Source organism: Amblyomma americanum, chromosome 3 (genome assembly GCF_052857255.1).
Source record: "Amblyomma americanum isolate KBUSLIRL-KWMA chromosome 3, ASM5285725v1, whole genome shotgun sequence".
Taxonomy (NCBI): Eukaryota; Metazoa; Arthropoda; class Arachnida; order Ixodida; family Ixodidae; genus Amblyomma; species Amblyomma americanum.
The window spans coordinates 138,945,505-138,965,602 of NC_135499.1; the positions used below are offsets into that span (position 1 = coordinate 138,945,505).

General features: G+C 45.8%; 1 protein-coding gene across 1 annotated transcript in view; it reads left to right on the top strand.

Annotated features, from left to right (window-relative positions):
• LOC144124992 (acetyl-coenzyme A synthetase-like) overlaps positions 1-20,098 on the top strand; it is a 67,833-nt gene that overhangs the window by 28,849 nt on the left and 18,886 nt on the right. The window contains exons 4-8 of the mRNA XM_077657995.1: positions 1,603-1,675; positions 2,911-2,986; positions 5,769-5,874; positions 14,120-14,235; positions 16,827-17,019. Of these exons, the coding sequence (XP_077514121.1) occupies positions 1,603-1,675; positions 2,911-2,986; positions 5,769-5,874; positions 14,120-14,235; positions 16,827-17,019 (564 nt within the window). The remainder of the gene's footprint in view (positions 1-1,602; positions 1,676-2,910; positions 2,987-5,768; positions 5,875-14,119; positions 14,236-16,826; positions 17,020-20,098) is intronic.

Sequence of the window (20,098 nt, forward strand, 5' to 3'; positions counted from 1 at the left end):
CCGTGCGGCGGCTTTCATATTACAGTCGCCGAAAGAAAGAAAAGAAGAAAGGCATCGCGCGGAGTTGAATACCCTTCATTACAGCGAAAAAAACAGACAGGCACGTGGGCAGTCAATGCAACGCAGTATGCAGTGCTAACGCAATGCTACCTACGCTATTCAGTGCGGACCAAACAACTAATGGAAATAGCATAAACCTATACAGAGAGCTGACGTATTCGCGCAGGAACGCTTCAGGTCTCTCATACTGTCTGTTGCGGTGGTAGTTTCATGTGCGGGGGAGCTCCGCTGGTCTAAATGGCGTCGGAGAAAAACAGGAAAAACAAATAGAATCTCAGGAAAAACAAATAAAATGCGTCGCTAGCGCCAAAAATTATAAAAGGGGGCGAAAATTTGACAAAATCAAATTACAGCATTTTGACGTTAATAACAAGTGATGTTCCTAGCTGACAGCTGCACAATTGTCGTCGAGCGTTGCAGCTGAAAGAGAAAACGTTCAACGTAAGATACTGCATTCACGAAACTGAAAGGAGAGGTATATATTAACTACAGTCAAAAGCAGAAATTGGTAGTTCTCGGCTGGTCGAAGGCATGTAGTCTATTTATCCCGCAAGTTATTTTAATACCTGTGAATTAAGCCAGCAGCGCGCCAAACATACAGAGCGAACGTTCGCAAGCGTATTGCGAAAGGCGCGTTGATATTTAAGCGGAATCCAGCGAAGTGCGAGCAGCGACGCATTTGAACAGGATTAGACCGTTTCCTCGTACCCTATCGGTTGCATGTCTGCGCAAAGCCAACCTCGCAAAGGATACAAATCGTTCTGGATGACGTTAACATGCTTAAAACGCTTCACTGCGATTTCACTGTGTGTGTGTGTGTGTGAGGCGCATTGTTATGCTCTCAGCACGTGACAAGTGCTTGGACAAGTGCTATAAGTTTGTTATCGCCATTCTTCTCAGCACTCGTCTCGCGTCAGAAGAAGGCGCCTCATGATAGGTTTCTTCGAAGCCGCGACAGAGATATCAGCCCCGTATGCTGCTGGGCTTGAAGTATAACATTATTCATAACTTATACAAGTGAAATGACAGGACCACCAAAAAGAAAAAAAAAACTAGCGCGAAGGAAAGTATAATTTGAACGAAAATTTAATTTCATTTCCAAACATTCACGCATGTAAAGATTTTAAAGCAAAAACTCCCTTGAAATCTAAGGTTTCACGAAATATCGTTTGGTCGGGTAGTCAGTTCATTTCAGCAGAAAAAGGTAACGCCAACCAATGGATTGGGTCAAAAGACGACGGGCGTTTGAAACACCCGCTTGAGGGAGAAAAAAGAAGCAAGAATAAATAATGCAAGGAATCACAAACAACTTCGAAGACATCTTGATATAACCTCCTATTGCGCAAATAAAAATGTATTTTTCAGTAAAATCACTCGCTAAAGCGCTCACGCACACGCCAGCCAAGTGAATAGTCTGCACAGCTTCGATAATCTCTGGTGTGCACTTTCAGCTTATCTGTCAATTCTGAACATAGATGCCAGCTTCCCTGCTTTACCCAGGTCATTATTCTTACCTGATTTCTCTATTTTTCTCCATCTCAGTTTGCAGGTTACTCAGCTGAGTCACTAGCGCAAAGGATGTACGACACGCAGTCGCGGATACTAGTCACGGCCGGTAAGTGGTTCCGATCCCTTCCTAGGAGCTCAACGGAGCATAATGGCAGCCGAGGACTCTCGTGGTATTTCTGCAGGGCTGTGGTATCCCAACTGTGGTATCGCAGAATCTAAATTCAGAAAAATAAATGTGTGTCAATAAACTTACTGTAATAAGTTATCCGGAAAATTATCAATAATTTTTTTCATACCAAATACATACGCTGGGGCTAATTACTCCCTTATTTCATATCTTATTCCTCATCTCAGTAGATCTCCTTAAACATTAAAATAAGAATATCTATTCGCATTTCATTCTATACTTATTCTTTTCGCGCTCCCTCATTGGCCCGAGCGACGCTGTGCCTTTACCAAACCCGGAACCGACCACTCGACGCGGCGGACGATAAGGATTGAATAAAATCGAAGATAAAGAATCGTTATATAAGACCAGAAATACGTTAAAAGTTTTTTAGCTTCTTTTATTATTTTTACTGCGTTAGCATTACAACCCTCACATTGGCAAAATCCGCTCACCGTCTGTTGGGTGACACCGCCACCACCCTCTCCGCCTTCTACCCACCCCCTTTGACCTCCACCAATCTTCACCCTCCATAATCATCCACCCACCACCACCAAACTACGCAGCCGCACCCTCCAGAAGGCCCTTCCTTCCACCCATCCGCTCATTTCTGCCCTCCAGACGCCTCCACCCCCGTGAAACCCACGTAATACCGCCACGAACAATCGACGGCCAAATACAATTCAAAGAAGCAAGAAAGACGTTAACTGTAGAAGCGAAATGAAGAACCAATACTGCTAAAGCGGATTCTTCTTCCCACATGGCATGACAGCCTGTGTTTTTTTTTTTTTCACGTCTTCGACCGAACCAACTAAGGCAGCGTCTTCAACGGCGAGGACGGCGAGGCGTAAACCTCTGTATTGCAACCCGCGTACATCTCTGTATCGCAGCCAGCAGCTTCCCCACAGCTGCTGCCTGCGGCAAGCAAACAAGGAAAGCAGGCAGTAAGGCACCGCCGCTGGCGTCCAGGCGTAGCCAAGACCGCCGCCTCGTGGCGTGATGCCAGTGTGCGACCGTCAAGGAAGCGTTTACTCTCTAAATCCACTAACGAGCTTCCCGGTTCTCCTCACTCCTTTCCTTCAAAGACAGCGGCGTAAAACGGCCGAAGGTGCGACAGCTGCGAGGAGCAGCTGGATTGTTATTCTGATCCGCCCGTCGTTTTATTTGCCTTGCAGACGGAAGTTGGAGGGGCAAGAAGCTCATACTGCTCAAGCCGATCGCCGACGAGGCTATTTCACTGTGCCGCCAAAAGTAAGAAACTATCGCCGAGCTCTTTCTATAGCGCTTAAGGAAAAAGTAGCTCTAGTGTCCCCAAAAGCTCAGCAGCCCTGGAGCTTTGCCACTTGGTAAAGGGGTTGCAGGTTCGACGCCCACTGCATACCGATGGATGCGAAAATGTCCGCGTACTGTGCAGGCGGGATTATCCTTGCACTCTGTAGGTTGGCAAGCGCATCGCGCATTTGTCTCTCAATAACAAGGCAAGGCTAATCCTGGTCCAGAAGGCCAGTGCCCTTTCAGCACTTCAAGAGTATAGTTTTGCTACTGTGCTTGCAACAAATCCTCGTGCAATAAACTAATCCCGCATAGCCAAGTTGTAGGCTCTAGACACATTTTTGTAAATGTAGGTAACACATATATTATATTTCAATTTAAAGCTGTCGCCGCATGTAAATCGGTTCTAGAGTGGAAACTTTTACTTAGAAAAGCATAACAAAGACAAAGTGGAGGACAAAACACGCAAGGAAATGCTTGCCGTCGTGTTCCTAATAAAAATGAAAGTTTCGGCTGCTGAGGCGAATTAGTCGAGTAGGTTAAGAGCCGATAATACGAATATTAATGAAACAGACCGAAGGCGATACGGACAGAAAAAAAAACTCTTGGGCGATCCTCGTTTGTTCGTTTGAATGCGGTAGCAGCCAAACGCTCGTTATTAACGAGGTTGAGACGCTAAAGTTGGTTATATCCGAAGTGGAACACTAAGGTTCCTTAAATACGAGGTCAACACGCTAAGTTCTTTACGTCCGAGCCACAGACACGAATGTTCGTTATATTCAAGGTGGCATACTGCTATATCGGAGGTAACACAAGAAATTTCGTTGTCCGAGGTTAACACAGGAAAGTTCATTGTGTCCAAGGTGGTATACTTAGCTTCCGTGTATACGATATCAACACACTAAAGTTCGCTATATACGAAGTGGCACACTAAGGCTCGATATATAAGTGGCAGGTGCGCCACTTGCCAGAGGATACTGACAGATGGTCGTTATATATAATTATAATTGGTTTTGGGGTAAAGGAAAAGGCGCAGTATCTGTCTCATATATCGTTGGACAGATGGTCGTTTCCAATTTCGCTTGCACAGACCCTTCAAATGCTAACACATTAATAAGAACAATCAACAACAACAAGTGCTAATGTTGTTATCTCTCTGTCCACCCGTGTTGTTGTTGTAGTGTTTATTTTTTTCCCATTTTGAAGGCCTACTGCAATCAAAGAAGGTTCTAGAAGAAACATTATACTAGACACATTCTTTAATATTGACATGCGCTCTTATTTTTAACGCATAAAGGGGTGCCTTTCTCGGCACATATATCTAATGACATCTGATAACAGTGAGCGTGATCAAACACTGGCTCAATGAATTTAGGTCCTCATTCAATTGCTTGAAACACAAAAGAAATGGTTAACGAGAATGGCATTGTGCTCGGATAGGACCGCCTTAATTTGTTACGTTTTGCAAAAAAAAAAGTTAGCTGTGGCTTAAACTTTGGTTAACCCTGGTTAGAAGCGAAACCTTCCTTTGCATGGCTACGTTCACTAACGCCACCACACACACAGCCGAACGATTGTCTGTAAAGCGTCGACAAAATGCCCGATGAGGCAGCTGCCACCTGCCACGGTGGGCAGATTGTGATGACGTCAGCAGGTCACATGACCTGCCACGTGACACCACGTAAGGCCTGTAACGTGACCGCACTCACTCTTCCCTCTTGAAAACGTAGCGCAGTGAAGCTTTCGCTTCAAAAGGCAACAGCTGACGACCTATAATGGGACTGTTCGACCTAGTGACGACGAGTAGAGGGTAACTGCAACGCTACACGGTGCGCAATAGGTTGACACGGCAGAGCTCTATGATCTTTTGCGAGTAGTGGAATGCAATTTAAGGCTATATTCTCAAGGGCTCACAAAACCGTCACAGTCAAAATTACACGATGTTTCTGCGGTAAAAAAAAAAGTGTGCGTGTGTGTGTGTGGGGGGTGGGGTGGGGGGGGGGGGGGGGTACGTGTCGCGCGCGTCGACTGCCTCACAGGTCGCCTTCCCATTTTCTCGTGGCCTTCGTGTCTGAACGCGACATTTCCCAGAACTAAAAATGAAGCAGCTTTTAATTTCCAGTATTAAGTCGGTAGAAGCGTGCCTGACATAGTGTGACACCGCTCGAAATCGGCCGCAGGTGGACGGCGGCAGCCGCGGACTTCATAGTGCAGAGCACAGTGCCCTATTTTTCATACTATTTTCCTTTTTTCAATCCCAAAAGTCCAGCAGTTACCAACCTGTCTAATTTTTTTTTTACCGTAGCAGGAGACAAAAACGTCAAGTCGGCAATTACAAAATTGTCCAGTTTTTGAGAATAACATTCGCGATTAACGAAACGATAACAACAGATGTTCTTAAAAGTCTTTTAGTGTGCTTCACCTACTTGTTTGTTTAATTAGGTATCTACTCAGCTTCTTAGCGAATTATTTCCAAACAATAAAGTGTGATGGCGAGATCATAGCAGGACGTTACTATGTTTACATGTTGCGTGAAAAATGGGGAAAAACTTATATTATAGAGCACGTTCTGTCGCAAGGGCACCCGTCAGTGTCCTTCTTTTCTTTTTTGTATTTTTTTGCTGGGAAAAACCGACCTAGTGAAAACTTCCCACCATTTGGGTACTGCAATAGTTCGCGGTTCCTGCATATAAAGCCTGCCTTGCTTGCGTTGTACTGCCGCCTGTTTCTCTAAAAAGTGTTCTTTAAAATTTCTCCGCAGAAACCACGCCGTCGAGTCGTGCATAGTCCTCCGCCACCTCCTCTCAAGCGACCTGCGCTCGGGTGGCAACCTGCTCAATGGCTGCTCGAAAGAATCTCTCGAAATCGTGAGTGTCCGGTAATACTGTACGACAACGTGAATAGACTTCAGGAACATCAGAAGAACACAAAGGACAGTAGATGGAACAAAAGCAGATGCGCCCAGACTGCCTTGCATCGTGTCCGGATGAGTAGCCCCCAAGTTTCCCAGGTTTAAGATACACCTAGCTGAACAAGTACTATGCTCCAGGCTTCTAGATTAGCATGCTTCTCATTTACAAGCATGAGGCATGAGGCGCACAGAACTGGTTAGCGGGTGTTCTGCAACACTGCGCTCACACTACGAATTCAGCACACAGATATCGGAAGCAACAGTCGCAATAAACTCAAATGTTCGAGCGCCTGTCGGCTCAGACGCAAGCTTATGTCACTTGATAGGCAGCGTACAGGGTGCGTCAAAAGTTCTTAGGTCGTAGGGTCTGTTTTTGAGACGAGTAGTGGAGCATTTACGACTGCCCAGAACCTCAGAATCTCTTTACGGGGTCTCAGAAGCATCATACTCACCACAGAAAACCTTGGTAGTGTTATAGGCGTTTTAGGTTCCAGAGTATACTGCTGAAAAGCTGACCGCGTGGCCTTGGAACTTTTGACGCTGCATGTACTACATGTCAGTTCTGAACGCTTGCCCATTATCGCCGCTTATTGTGCCGCTTAGTGGTGGTGCGTGTGTAAGTCTATGCGCGGCCGCCTCTGCTGACTAGCGACACGACTTATCCCAAAATGGCCTTCGTTTAGAAAGTCCCCGCCTAGCTGGATGGTTACAACTTGCTATCCACGACATATGGAACGCATCCGTTGATAGGGACGACAGTGTTTTTTTCAGCGCAGCTGCATGATAGTGCAGCGCCCTGCAGTTGTCTATTTAGTTTTCAAGTTACTGTTAAATCATACTATCATCTTCGTGAAATGAAAAACCACAAACTACGCTTCGGTTTTCCTCTGTGAAATAAACATGAATTAACTCCTTGGTCTCCACATCCCTGAGTTACGTGAGTTACAACGGTTTCATTACAGTAGGAACACTACTTCAGGCTTCCTATATATGTCAATCGTGTTAAAATGCTTCACTTTGTCTGCTTGCGTTGTTTTTTGTATCGATTTTCCTTTATTAGCAGTGCACCCCTTCTGAGCAGTAGGAATAGTGCTACTAAGTTTATTTTTTGTTTTGCTTTTTGCTTTATCTTTCTTTCCGTTATTTTCCCGTCTCAGGCAACAATCAGATGACCTTAACCGTTTCGCTACTAAAACCTTCAACAGGCTGTCTACGTAAGAACGCTCTGCCTGCTTTACGATAGTATCTAAAAACCATGACGGAACTCCAGCTAACGCGATTTCTGCTTCTACGTAATCCGCACGCTGCAGAAATGTCTGAAAGGAAGGTAAGCCCGTAACGTGTTGGATCCATTAGGTGCGTCCACCTGCGTTAGGCTTAAGCGCAGCCGTGGGTGGTAAAATCGGATGAAGCTTAATAATAATCCCGCTCTCGCTTGTGCGCACGCGCAGTGCCGTACTTTCTTGAAAACTACAACCTATTTTTCTTCACAATATTGGGCTTTATTTGACAAAAAGAACTGCTTGAAGTTGCCGTTCGCTTTTAGCACTGACGACGTCAGTGGTTAAGGCGATACTGTAGCTTCCGCGGAAGATGTTAGAACCTTGAAACAACATAATAAATGGCGTTGATCACATCATAATTTTATTAAACTATTGCGATGATTTGATAATGTACCTTTTGTTCGTGGTCATCATTCTTTTAATCAGCCGAATTGGAGTTCAATGCAGGACAAAGGCTTCTCCTAATGTTCTACACTTAATCTCGTCAAGCGTCAGCTCCGTCAGCCTATGCCTCGCTGTTCGAGCAGATTTTCTAAGCTCTTAATTTCATCTCTTTACCGGATTCCCCTCACTACGTTCTCCTCACGTGTCCACTTTCTCTCTCTAATTTAAGCCACAGTGCCCTTACCTCGAGGACGGCCCCAAGTCCATGTTTTTGTTCTGTCTCCTAGCGCTACATTCATGATTATTCCCCACCCGGTAACCAGCTGCGTTGCTCTAGGACTCATGTCTGGCCTTTCGTTCCTAGTTTCCTAGTTTGCTTCATAGGTTAGGCCTCTTATTTGAGTACTGGTAAGATAGATAAGTCATATATATATATATATATATATATATATATATATATATATATATATATATATATATATATATATATATTCAATGTTGGGAATATCGGTAAGCTGGTATTCCTTTAGGAGTGGCGTCCAAATGAACTGTGCCCGATTCATAACCTCCCGCTATTTTCCCTCTAATTCACTAATTGTGCTGGGGTTATTTGGCTTAGATATGTGCGCTCTTTAAATATTTCTAATGCTTTATTATAGTATCGGCTGGCATTTGTTGCACTTGGCTAATACGTTCTAAATTTCACTTTTCATATTCAGATTAATGTTCAAGATGATTGTTGTACCTCAACTTGGCATCATTATCAGTGAATAATAGGCTGGTTATGTATTCTTTAGCAACCTTCTATGTTACGTAATTCGTGCATGACCGCTGCTTTTTCCACAATATTTAATAATTTTATGCATAAGCTATCAAGACCATAAAAGCTGGACTTTGTACTTTAACTGGCTGCGACATTGTAGCTAGCGCTAAATAACACAAGGGACAAAGAAAAGACACCGACAAGTCATTACATCGATTACATGAATGTGACCTCTTTCAAGTACTCCTTCTGGAAAGCCATTTGTTTCCTTGATTGGCTGCAGTCTAGGATTGCACTGATTTAGCAACTATTCCGCTTGTAAGTGTCTTGTATACAATGCACAAGCTACGGATTTTCTTTTGTTTTAGCTTTCTCACATCACCTCTTTTTTATGCCACTGTTACTTGTCCAGTGTTCGGAACTTCAGCTGGAATCGGGCTCGCTTGCGATAGAAAGTGTCCGTGTGACAGAAGCATACAAGACAGAGTGTATACAGAGTTCGCAATCTTTTCGAACACTCTATGTCCGCTGTCCGCCAGGAATTCATCAGGAATCCATCAGATAGTCACTAGCCACTTGCCCTTTTCATTGCTTCCTTACGTTGGCTAGGCCGCTCGGCTACTGATCCGGAGTTCCCGGGTTCGAACCCGACCGAGGAGGCCGCGTTTCGATGGAGGCGAAACACTAAAGTGCCCGTGTGCTGTGGGATGTCAGTGCACGTTAAAGATCCCCCAGGTGGTCGAAATTATTCCGGAGCCCTCCAATACGGTACCTCTTTCTTCCTTTCTTCTTTCAGACCCTCCTTGATCCCTTCTCTTACGGCGCGATTCAGGTGTCCGCCGAGATGTGAGACAGATACTGCGCCATTTCCTTTCCCCAAAAACCAATTTTCAATTTTTTTTCACATTTTGATTTGGTCCCAAAAAGACTTTCTGTATTATCAGCGCTAATATTTCCTAGATTACCTCTCGGCTTGGTATGGCAAGCGAACAGTTGAGTGAAGAAATCTCCGTCTACGTTTTAACCGTCTTGATCCCATTGTTCGTAATATTGTCCTCTCTGACTTTTACTGGAACTCTTTGTTTCTTCCAGAGGCTATAGTTTCTTCATTGCTGCTTTCAAGCTTTGTCCGTGTTAAGTGCTTCCTCAGTCTTCTCCACTCTACTCTTCTGGATGTCGCTTACAACCCGTTTACAGATCAAGTCTGATTACTACTCTAGCTCTACCATATATCTGGAGAACTTTGATTTTTGTCGTTTTCTTGAGATATTTTGTTTTCTGGACGAGTTTTTCTGCGCCTTTTCTGAATATCTAGCTTTCTTGTTCAGCGCACCCTATCCCTGGCCAGATTGGCTTTCATTGTCGCTTCATTATGCTCGAATTTTTTTGGCTAAGACTGAAATTCTGTTTACGAAAAGACCCTGAACTGCTTCGCATTTCTCCTTACCCCTAGCTCGTTAACGGCTTCTGTATTACAGCTTTTCTCCGTTCTTGTTTTAAATCTGTACCTCGCGGTTCTGTGGTCTCTTCACATCAGCTTGTTCAACACCTTCATATCTTGTACAAAGCTGGCATTGGGGCGCAACGTAAAATCCATTCCATCTTTAGTCTCTTCATTCGGGCATCGCCATGAAATACTCCTGCCCTTGCACTTACTGCATGGAAGAACTTATTCATAGGAGAGGGGGAGAAGGGGGTATTTAGAGTATCCTTTCCGCGGATTATACCAGCGGTTCTCCTGGGCGTTGTATTTCTTGTCTGCTTTGTTTTTAATTCCGACTTCTTCCACACTTTGACACTGAAATAACGCATCAAAACAATTTATTTACATTTTTAAATGTTGATCCGACAATTTCACAGATTCTAGCTGCCATTTCGTCGTTCTGGGGTTGACGTTGGTGCACACGCTGCACTACCTTCAACGTGTTTCAGCTCTGCGTTTGGAGCATAACAGCCGCATTAGTTTGCGCGACAATAAACACAATATAACTAAATACTAACTCCCAGTCTGTATGTCTCACTGCAATTTATTACCGCGACTTCTAACCACTCGTGAATACTTAAGAATAAGCGTAGCAGGAGGTGGCAGAAAGTTAGGTGGGCGGATGAGATTAAGAAGTTTGCGGGTATACGCTGGCCCCAGTTGGCAAAGGACAGGATTAATTGTAGAGACATGGAAGAGGCCCTTGTCCTGCAGTGGGCGTAGTCAGGCTTATGATGAATATGATGAATTACTTCAGAATTAGTGTACGCTACCCGCTATTTATTTATGATTTAAGAATGACCCGCCGTAATCTCTCCTATCAGCTAGATCTCGCAAAAGAGTGTGGGAGGTATTCTAGTCTGTATCTCGACCTCTCGACTAACACAGCCGCACTGGCCTTCGCAGCGAAGCATAAAAAAATTGGAGGACGCTAAAGCTTCGCCTTTAAGAGTGGAACGCAACAGCGTGTTGCAGCACTGCCAGGGAGTCCACGGAACGCCACCGCCCGTTCGGCGCGACGCCCTGCCCGTTAGAAAAATCGCTCTGCTACGTACGGTGAAACGGACGCGCGGAGCGGCAAACCACATAGAAGCGCTGCCTGGCGCCTTGCCGAAACGCGCGGGATTCGAATTCCAAAACAAGAACGGCAGTCGTAGTCCGTCGGCACATCGTTCTCGACAAACCCGATGCCACGAACGCCAGCATAGCTTCCGCGCTGAACGAACGGGCAGCAAGCCGCAAACTTCGTGGTGAACGCGCTTTGGATGTGCGCTGCGTTGTTCGCCGCTCACAGCGTGATTCCTGCGTGCCCGCCCTGCCCTACTGCGCCCGAACGGAACGAGCGGGAGGCTCTGCCGTCGCGCGCTATCTGTTGGGGCAGTGGCGTACATTGCGAGGAGGAGGAGGAGGGTTTTTTCGCTCACGGCCAACGCCGCCGACGCCGATGACACCGGCTTTCCGGCGACACAGGACCCTTAACGCTATCGCGTTAAAAAGCGGCTCTCTCCTGCGCTACGTATTTAAAATCTCCAGCCTTTCGCTTCGAGTCCAACATCTGCGTTGGTGGGAGCGAAGCATCCCCGGTAAAAAATACATAAATATGTGCGAGTCAAGAGGTCGCTCGCCTTTTTTATTCATTAACAATGAATAAAGAACGCAACGTAATTAATTGGTATCAATGACCAGTCGCGCATAGCTGCGGTCAGATCTGGCGCCGGCTACGAGATCGCAAGATGAATCGGTCACTTGCGTCGCGGGCCACAGCATAGAAATATTGCGCCGCATATAAATACAGGTGCATGCGGCGCACGCGGGCTTGCGCACATGCCGTTTGGCAATTCCTCACTCCACAGTCGACGTTCATCGCGTTTACACTACTTTGCGATCTCGATGCCTCCCCGCTGGTAGGGTAGACTAAATGAAGTCTGGTTCCTAGGCGAATTGGAGCCGTTTGCACGAAAGCGAATCAATTGAAAGTGGATGCAATGCGCTTCACGGCATATGAATACTTCTTATGACGCACGCGTCGCCTCCTTTACGGCAGTGCCAGCCAGATCAGGCAGTTTCGGCAAATAAAGCTTTCCCCTACTACCTTTCCTTACACTCTCCTATACGCCAGTCTTCGTCCCTATTCCGCAAGTGCACTGATAGCTGGTAGAGATCACCTGCTTACTAGCGATATATAGAACGACAAATGGGCGAACAAATTTTGGCGCGAAAGCACCGCTTCATTACTTCACGAAAGCGCTACTTCGCGCAGCAACCATTCAGCTGGTTTGACCTTTAGGTCAATATAACGAATGTCTCCTGCAATGTGGGTAGTGCACGCGATCACTCGACTGATAAATTAATCAAATGTATATCAACCCGCACTTACACAGTCAGTTTGGAGAATTTTAACCCTGTCGGGCACAGACGGCGTGCTTCGCCATCTTTCCCGGGTATTTTTTTCTTTTCGACGTGCTTTGAAAAATAGAGGGATTGTTGTGAACTTTCCGAGCAATTCTACGATCAAACAGGGGCCGACGATGTGGGCACGGATGTCGCACTGAACAAAAAATAAACAGTAATAATAAGACACATCATGCGCTGCGCCAGGTGCAAGCCAGGGAGAGGGAAATTGACAGTTGTCAAGAGCCCTGAAAAAAAAAACAAGACGTCTGCAATGCAATCAGAGTAAAGCAGCGCTCGAGCCCGCCCGCGCGCAAGGCCCCCTCTATCTGACGCTGACTTGGCGCGACACGTCACGAACATCTGCAGCTGTCTTCACTTTGGGCAGCTGGCACACGTCACAGCCTGGCAGCATGCTGGCAGCGCGGCGGGCTTGTCGCTGCGTCGCTTGTGTTCCCGGAATGCAACGCGTGGCCTTCAGCGTTAGATTCCAGAAATTCGAAGCTCGAAGCCATTTGGAAGCCGAAAGGCGCAGTCGGAATAGGTTAGACGCGGGTAAAGTGGCAGGCTGCCAGCAGGAACTAGTTATTGCGTCAACTAGTTATCGCGCCTAACTTTCTATGGTATTTTGCTTCGAAGTACGAATCAAAAAACCAGAATCTCGCTTTAAAGCACTGCCCAGAGGCTTAATCAGACTGGGGAGTAGTTATTTGGCATCCCAGAATACGTGGACAGTGAGGTAAATAGATTTAAAGAAACAGCAAAACCGGCCCGTTAACCACATTGGTGCTTGTCTTCTTGTTCACTCTACAGCTTCACCAAGCGCGACGAACGACCGCAATATGGTCAGGAGCAGAGTTAACTATCAGCAGAGAACTTCACCAGTTCACGAAATCGCTAAACATCTCTGATGACAGCTAACACCTACCCTGTCTGAATTTTTCCCCCGCGCCTGACGTCAAGCATTGCACTAGTTAACTGAACTGCGCCTCCAACGAACTGATAATTATAATCTTGCACTACTTTATATCTTTTTTAATCTACTTCACTCCATTTCACAGCATGCGTAGAGGTTTCTTTTGTTTGTTTGAAGAGGGAGGGAGAGAGAGAGCGAGAAAGGAAACTTTATCAAACGTCCAAGTTACGGTCAACTGAAGTTGCGCACTGTTCCCGCAAGCGTCCAGTAAACAACGCGGCGCTCAACTATCACTAACTATCAGAAGGCCGCCGAACTGGCTATTTTAGTGCCGACCAGATGTTTCACTGCGACCTGCCACTCACCTAACCCACCCCTAGCTGTTCGCCCTCATGGTGAGGTAGCTAGATGTGCTGACCATCATAAGCACCGCCGAAAGCTCCCGCACATTGCTGTATTTATTTAATAGCAGTACTAAATGAGAACGAAATGAGAACTAAACCTCACTGCCTAGGAAGAAACCGGAGAGAGAAAAGAAAAATAAAGTGGACGCCTCATCACCGCCAGGGACCGAATTCGTGTAGCCTCCTCGCGCCTGCCAATCACTGTCCACATCGCGTAACTTTCATCGGAGCTGTGAACCTGGCATGTGCATGGCGTGGGTTGAGAACCATACGATGAGTCGAGCCGATGTTGCTTCCCAACACTTTTCGAAACTTAAGCATAAAAAAAAATACGTCCAGATATTTTTCCATTCTGCATGTCAAGAAGCAACGATGATAACGAACTACGAATCCAACTAGAGCGTTCACTGCCAACAGAAGGCAGCTCTCGCCGCGTATACTCATCTCAGCAAAAGTAAATGGAAAGAAGCAAAAGTTCCTTGTTTTCTGCGCATAGTTTAGGAATGTTCGCACTACACCTTGTGCATGCGCACGAGATGTGCACCCTTCTCAATCGGAGTACTCGCACCTCGTCTAGGAGGAAGGCACCGAAGACGTCTACTCGTGGTGGCACGATGAAATGAGCCGCCAGGGCAGTGACTGCGACGTGGTCTGGGTGGAGGCCGAAGACCCGCTGTTCCTTCTCTACACAAGGTACGTTTTCAGTCTCTTGGCACAGGCGACGATACCGTAACTATGCTGGCTGGCTGGCTGACTATTCATTTAGAGAGCAAGCTTAGCCCAGGCTAAGTGAAAAATGAACTATGCAAGTATTTCGTATGGTTCTTGCCAGAAAAAAAAAGTGTTTGATGTGTATGAAAAGCTGTGAGGAAAGCTCAAGGAATTTTTTTAATCAACACGATTTGAAATGCAACTCAGTATGGTCTAAGATTGGTCGCATATGTGATAGTTTTATACAGGCGTATTAGTTATTTGCAGTACGTACTGTTCCCAAGAGGAGCATCTTTGAATGGAGGCTTGTTGCTTCCACGAGAGAGAATTCTCTTCACAGTGTGCACTTTTGCAGCCTTCACTTAACGCAACGCGGCATCCTATAATTATTCAACACAGACAGGTGAGCTTTTGGGTGACCGAAGCAGAATGCATTATGCAACTGTAACAAACCTTAGTTCAGGTCGAAGCATTGTCCTGTCCGTTTCTTCTCGTCTGTCAACGTTTCTGCTTGCTGTGTTCAGGCTCATAATTAGCGGCCCTTTGCTCCTTGCCAGCTTTCATGCTACCTAGTTCTTTTGCATCCATTAGCAGAAGCATCATGCGATTCTTTATCATCGTGGCTTGATTTTGTTGGTCTTGTTCACCTCCCAGCTTTGATAGCTTTCTGCTGCATTGCTGAGAGCTGTAACATTGCTCTAACATTGTAGCTCTTTAACGTACGTTGCTGGTTGTGGAGCGATCAACATGACGTCGCGTCTGCTTCTGTTCTACAGCTTTCCCTCTCCATCTCACCATCATCTCTCTCTGCTTTGCCTCGGCTAAGTAGGCAAGCTTACATTCACGCTGGAACCAAATATTCTAATTGGCTCCTTCGGTCAATCATCAACCATTTACCACTTGTTAGGTCGGCTTCGTGACAAAGCATTTTCATGCACAGGAAAAGACAGCTTTACGGCAAAGTTGGCAGTTGCAGACTCAACTGTGTGACTTGCGTTCCCAAACCTTACATAGAGTTATTACAAGGCGTCCTTGCTTCTTACTCAATCCTTCTCTTTCCTCTTTCCCTTTAACACTCCCTACCCTACCAGGAATTCAGTACAAGTAGTTCCAATTTTCCTGGCTACCCCCAGGTGGCGCATGCTGTAAATTTGAAAAATAGCGCGCTGACATCATAAGAAAAGACAAAATTGTGGCAACAGTTGAGAATAAATCACATTTTCTGGTGGATCGGAAGTAGAATCTTTCGATCACTCCGCCAAACAGCAACGAATAAGGAACGGCGGACTGGTTGGCTGTTAACCGTGCTGCGCGACATTAGAGGGCTGTGTTCTGAAGATGTCGATTTTGAACACTTTTTTTCGTTCTGGCAAACAAAACCTTGAAGTTCAGCATCGTTGCGTTTTGGGCGAGTTGGTTGTTCATAATGAATGGAAATTTTGCGCACATGCCAAACATGGACAAGAAAGGGGACACACAAACAAAACGAACCAAACAAAGCCTTGCCGGTCGGAGGCTTTGGTTTGTGCCTGTGTGTCCCCTTTCTTGTCCATGTTTGGCATGTGCGCTAAATTTCCATCCATTATGAACAACTAATTCGCCCAAAACGCAAAGTTGCTGAACCACATTTCTAATACATCGGGCTCTTTTTTATGTTTTCATCTAGATCCGTGTGTCATCACTGCTCTTGCCCCGAATGCTCCGGGCCAAGCGCGGTCTCTAAATTTCTGCAGTCGTGAAGGCTTCCAGCCTCCAGCAGTCAAGGCTTTGTTTGGTTCGCGCCTGTGTGTGTCCTCTTTCTTGTCCATGTTTGGCATGTGCGCAAGATTTCCATCCATTTTAAAACCTTGAAGAGTAGAAATCTGAGTCCCTCCTCTCTCTGTTTCCTCTGGCAAAAACCGATCGGAGCCGTAGATTCTAGACAAATCAAAATTTAGTCTCCCAAAACACTGTCTTTTCCGTTTTCTTACACTTACATTTTTAAAACTTTAAAGGGCGTGGAAGCAAATCTTTGATCGAACACCGGCGCGTCGCTGCCTTCAGGCGCTCTAGAAGGTCACCAAAAAACCAATATCAGCCAAGAAAATTTCTCAGTTCATTTTCTCGAACAACCTAAATCAGCTGAGAAAATCAAGGCTGTTGTCTATAAGAGTAGATACTTCCCATTTCAGCACCATAGGTCGGCAGCTTAGCGGCACTGTTTGGCGCTGTCCCGAATTCATGGTCGTTTTTTTTAAAGCCAGAAAGGACTAAAACCGAACTAAAAAGGTCTAAAAAGATGCTTGATCCACTTGGGACTAACTGCGTTGCCGCACCTAGAAGACCAACGATTATTTTAGGGACTAAACGCAAAAGGAAATAAGACCCGGTTAGCCCTCCCATGCACTAACCGTTCATAATGGGGATTAAATGATGAATTTGGCCCCATTATGTCCAATTCGGGCTGAGAGTGCGTACGAACTGGTGCAGCTGGTGTCACAGTACAGCACTCGCAATGAAGTATAGACTCCAAATTGAACGCTTTATGGCTCACTTCCAACCGCCTCATCGGTGCACCATGCGTTATTTCGCAGCGGGTCCACGGGCCGACCGAAAGGGGTGATCCACACGACGGCAGGCTACCTGCTGTACGCGCTGTCCACCATCTACTACACCTTCGACTTCCGGCCCGAGGACGTCTTCTTCTGCTCGGCAGACGTCGGATGGGTCACCGGACACACACACGTCGTCTACGGCGTCCTCGCCAACTGCGCCACCAGCGTCCTTGTGAGTACACACACGTCGCAGAGAACCCGTGTTCAGGACTCGAGGGAACGTCCCGCCGCGATGGTTCAATGTTTAGGGCGCTCGGCCACTGATCCGGAGTTCCCGGGTTCGAAACCGGCCGTGGCGGCCGCGTTTCCATAGAGGCGAAACGCTAAGGCGGCCGTGTGCTGTGCGATGTCAGTGCACGTTAAAGATTCCCAGGTGATCGAAATTATTCTGGAGATGATGATGATGATATTCTCGGGCTGAATGGCACGGAGCCCTCCACTACGGCACCTTTTTTTCTTTTTTTTTTCATCCAACCTTTTTCTCTTCCCTTCTGGCGCCTTTCGGGTGTCCACCGAGATGTGAGACATTTACTGCGCCATTTCCTTTCCTAAAGAAAAACAGTTTTTGAAAGCAATGCCGAGGGAGCGCAAACAGCCCCCACCCTTCCAGTGAAATAAAGAGCGAGAGAAGGGAGACAAAAATTAGTGGTTTTTGAGGAATGGAAATGGCGTAGTACCTGTCGCTTCTTGGTGGACACATCAATCGCACCCTGAGGAAAAAGATAAAGGTGTAACTGAAAGAAAAAAATACAAAATAATTTTAAAGGGAAGACCTTATTTGATCTTCCCTTTCACTCACACCCTTCTCTTTTTCCTCATGGTGCGGTTGATGTGTCCACAAAGAAGTGCAGGTACTGCGCCATTTCCATTACTCAAAAACCACTAAATTTTTTTTCTCTTCTCTCGCTCTTTATTTTACTGGAAAGATGGGGGGTGTTTCCGCTCCCTCGGCATTGCTTTGGAAAACTGTTTGTCTTTAGGAAACGAAATGGCGAAGTAACTGTAGGCAGCACTAGGTGTTTATGCCCACACACTAGATTGGAGTTATGCTATCCGGGTCCCTGACTATACACCAATTTTAGCTGCGGAATTTCTCGCTATTGGTTTGGCCCTTCAAAAAGTTCTCGCAATATTTCTCAAGTTATAATTGTCTCGGACTGCCTCTCAGTCTTGGCAGCGCTAGAAAGTTCGGCAACTTGTCTCTTGTACCGATCCCTAATGTACTTTGTGCCACGTCATGTCCAAGAGGTGCGTTTTCAGTGGATCCCAGGGCACTGTGCCATTACTTCAGATTCGATGGCCGATTTCTTAGCGAAATCAACCATCAATGGGCCTGTTGCCCATGTCGTTCCGAACCTCACCCTGCTGACCACGTCCCGTTATGAACGTTACCAAATACACCATTACCTGAGCAATGAGCCCATCCTTGGCACAGTGGATTTCGAACATTTAAAATTCGCATGGAACATACGTTCTTGCGCATCAAGACAATGTGAGAATTCAGTTTTTGCAAAATCCACTCGCTCAATTAGAGCTGCGGTTTGCTCTTCCTGTCCTCCTCTCCTTCGGTGCAACCGTCGCAGGACATGCCATTAGGCAGGTGTGTCAGCTTCTTCATAAGTATATTATTGAAACCGGAAGATTTTTGTGTTAACTTCTCGATGCTTTCCTTTCCTCTCAAAATTATTTTCTTTCTGATTAATTCTTTAAAATTTTATTATTCAACCAACACCTTCTCGATTTTAATTTCGATTTCCTCAAGATATCTTAGAATTCGGGATTTTTTTTTTCTCTCAGATTCCTCCATATTTATGAGCCACTTGAGATAAACCTGGATGAGTTTTTCCTGTTTGGATTTGCAACAAACTCTGGCCAATCCTTCACCGTGGGAATATGCCATCATTTTTGAGGCAACAACAACAACAACAACTTTATTTGATGGGGAGGAGGCTTTTTTTTTGTTTTGCACGATAGACGTTCAAAGAATAACCGTGCAAAATAGAGCCACTCTCGCCAAAAGCTGCCTAGAAATGTCTAGGTAACTAGCGCACCGCATGACAAGCATAAGGGAGGCTCACGGGACGAGCAAGAGACTGCGCAACACATACATGAACCAGGTCTATTATTTCCATCTCTTGCAGTATATAGAGAACAACAAGCTCTACACTACAGCAAACACCGAGCCGTGTTTACAGTATTCTCTTCGCAGAGGACACAGAAGGACACCTATTACAAGAACTATGACCGGCAGCATACAGACTTCTAGATACCTTCATTGTTGAATAGTGTTGATGAGTTAGTAAATTTGAACCAACCAATGACCAAACATTTTATAAAACCCTATTGCTCAATCATGACCTTGAATTGGCGTAATTTTGTGCTGTTCCTTTTGCTTTGCTGCGTCTGAAAATGTATTTGTGCTTTGTGGTATTACTAATTTTCGTTAGTAACGTCTTCTATAACGGCATGTTTGACTTTGATTATATTGCGGATGTTTTGTCATTGCAAAGCAATCAGCAATATCATGTTCGCCTTTTTTTCTCTCTTTTGTTTACTTGTAAATATTTTTGTGATCACGTCTGGTGGGAATATTTAGGTCATCGACAAATGTATTTCTTAATTGTTTTTTTATTGAATGCTCTTTTAATATGTCCGTATTCCTGCTCGCTGAACTCCATTCGGAGCGAAATTATTTTGTCAGGCACTATAGCCTTTAGCTTTTGCTTCGGCTTTCTGTAACGAAAAAAATAATAAAGCGAAAGAAAGCAAAAAGAATAGCCCAAGGACAGTCAAGGACAAAGACAGACCTTCTGTGCCTCTCCTTGGGCTCATGTGTTGCGCAGTCTCTTACATAACGATGTGCGACTGACTTGCCCGACAACGTGCACTCTTCAACCATGGGAGGAGGCGCAACGCTTTTTTATATTGTCGGCAGTAGGTGCATGCCTTGTGCTGCGCTAACTTTTTGCCTATAACGGGCACCAGCTAGTCCAGCAAGAACGTTTACTTGCCGAGAAATTCCCCCCCCCCCCTCCCCCCCCTGACAGGACCTGTAAATCACAATGTCGACGGATCGTTCAAGCTCTTTCCAGCACAACAAGCAAGTACCCGCCGCGGTGGCTGACTGTGTTTGGCCTTCGGCTGCTGTTGCCAAGGCCGCGGGTTCGATCCCGTACGCGGTGACTCTGCTTCAATGGACATGAAATGCAAAAACGAAAAGAAGATGGCCGTGTGCTGTGCGTTGTCAGCGC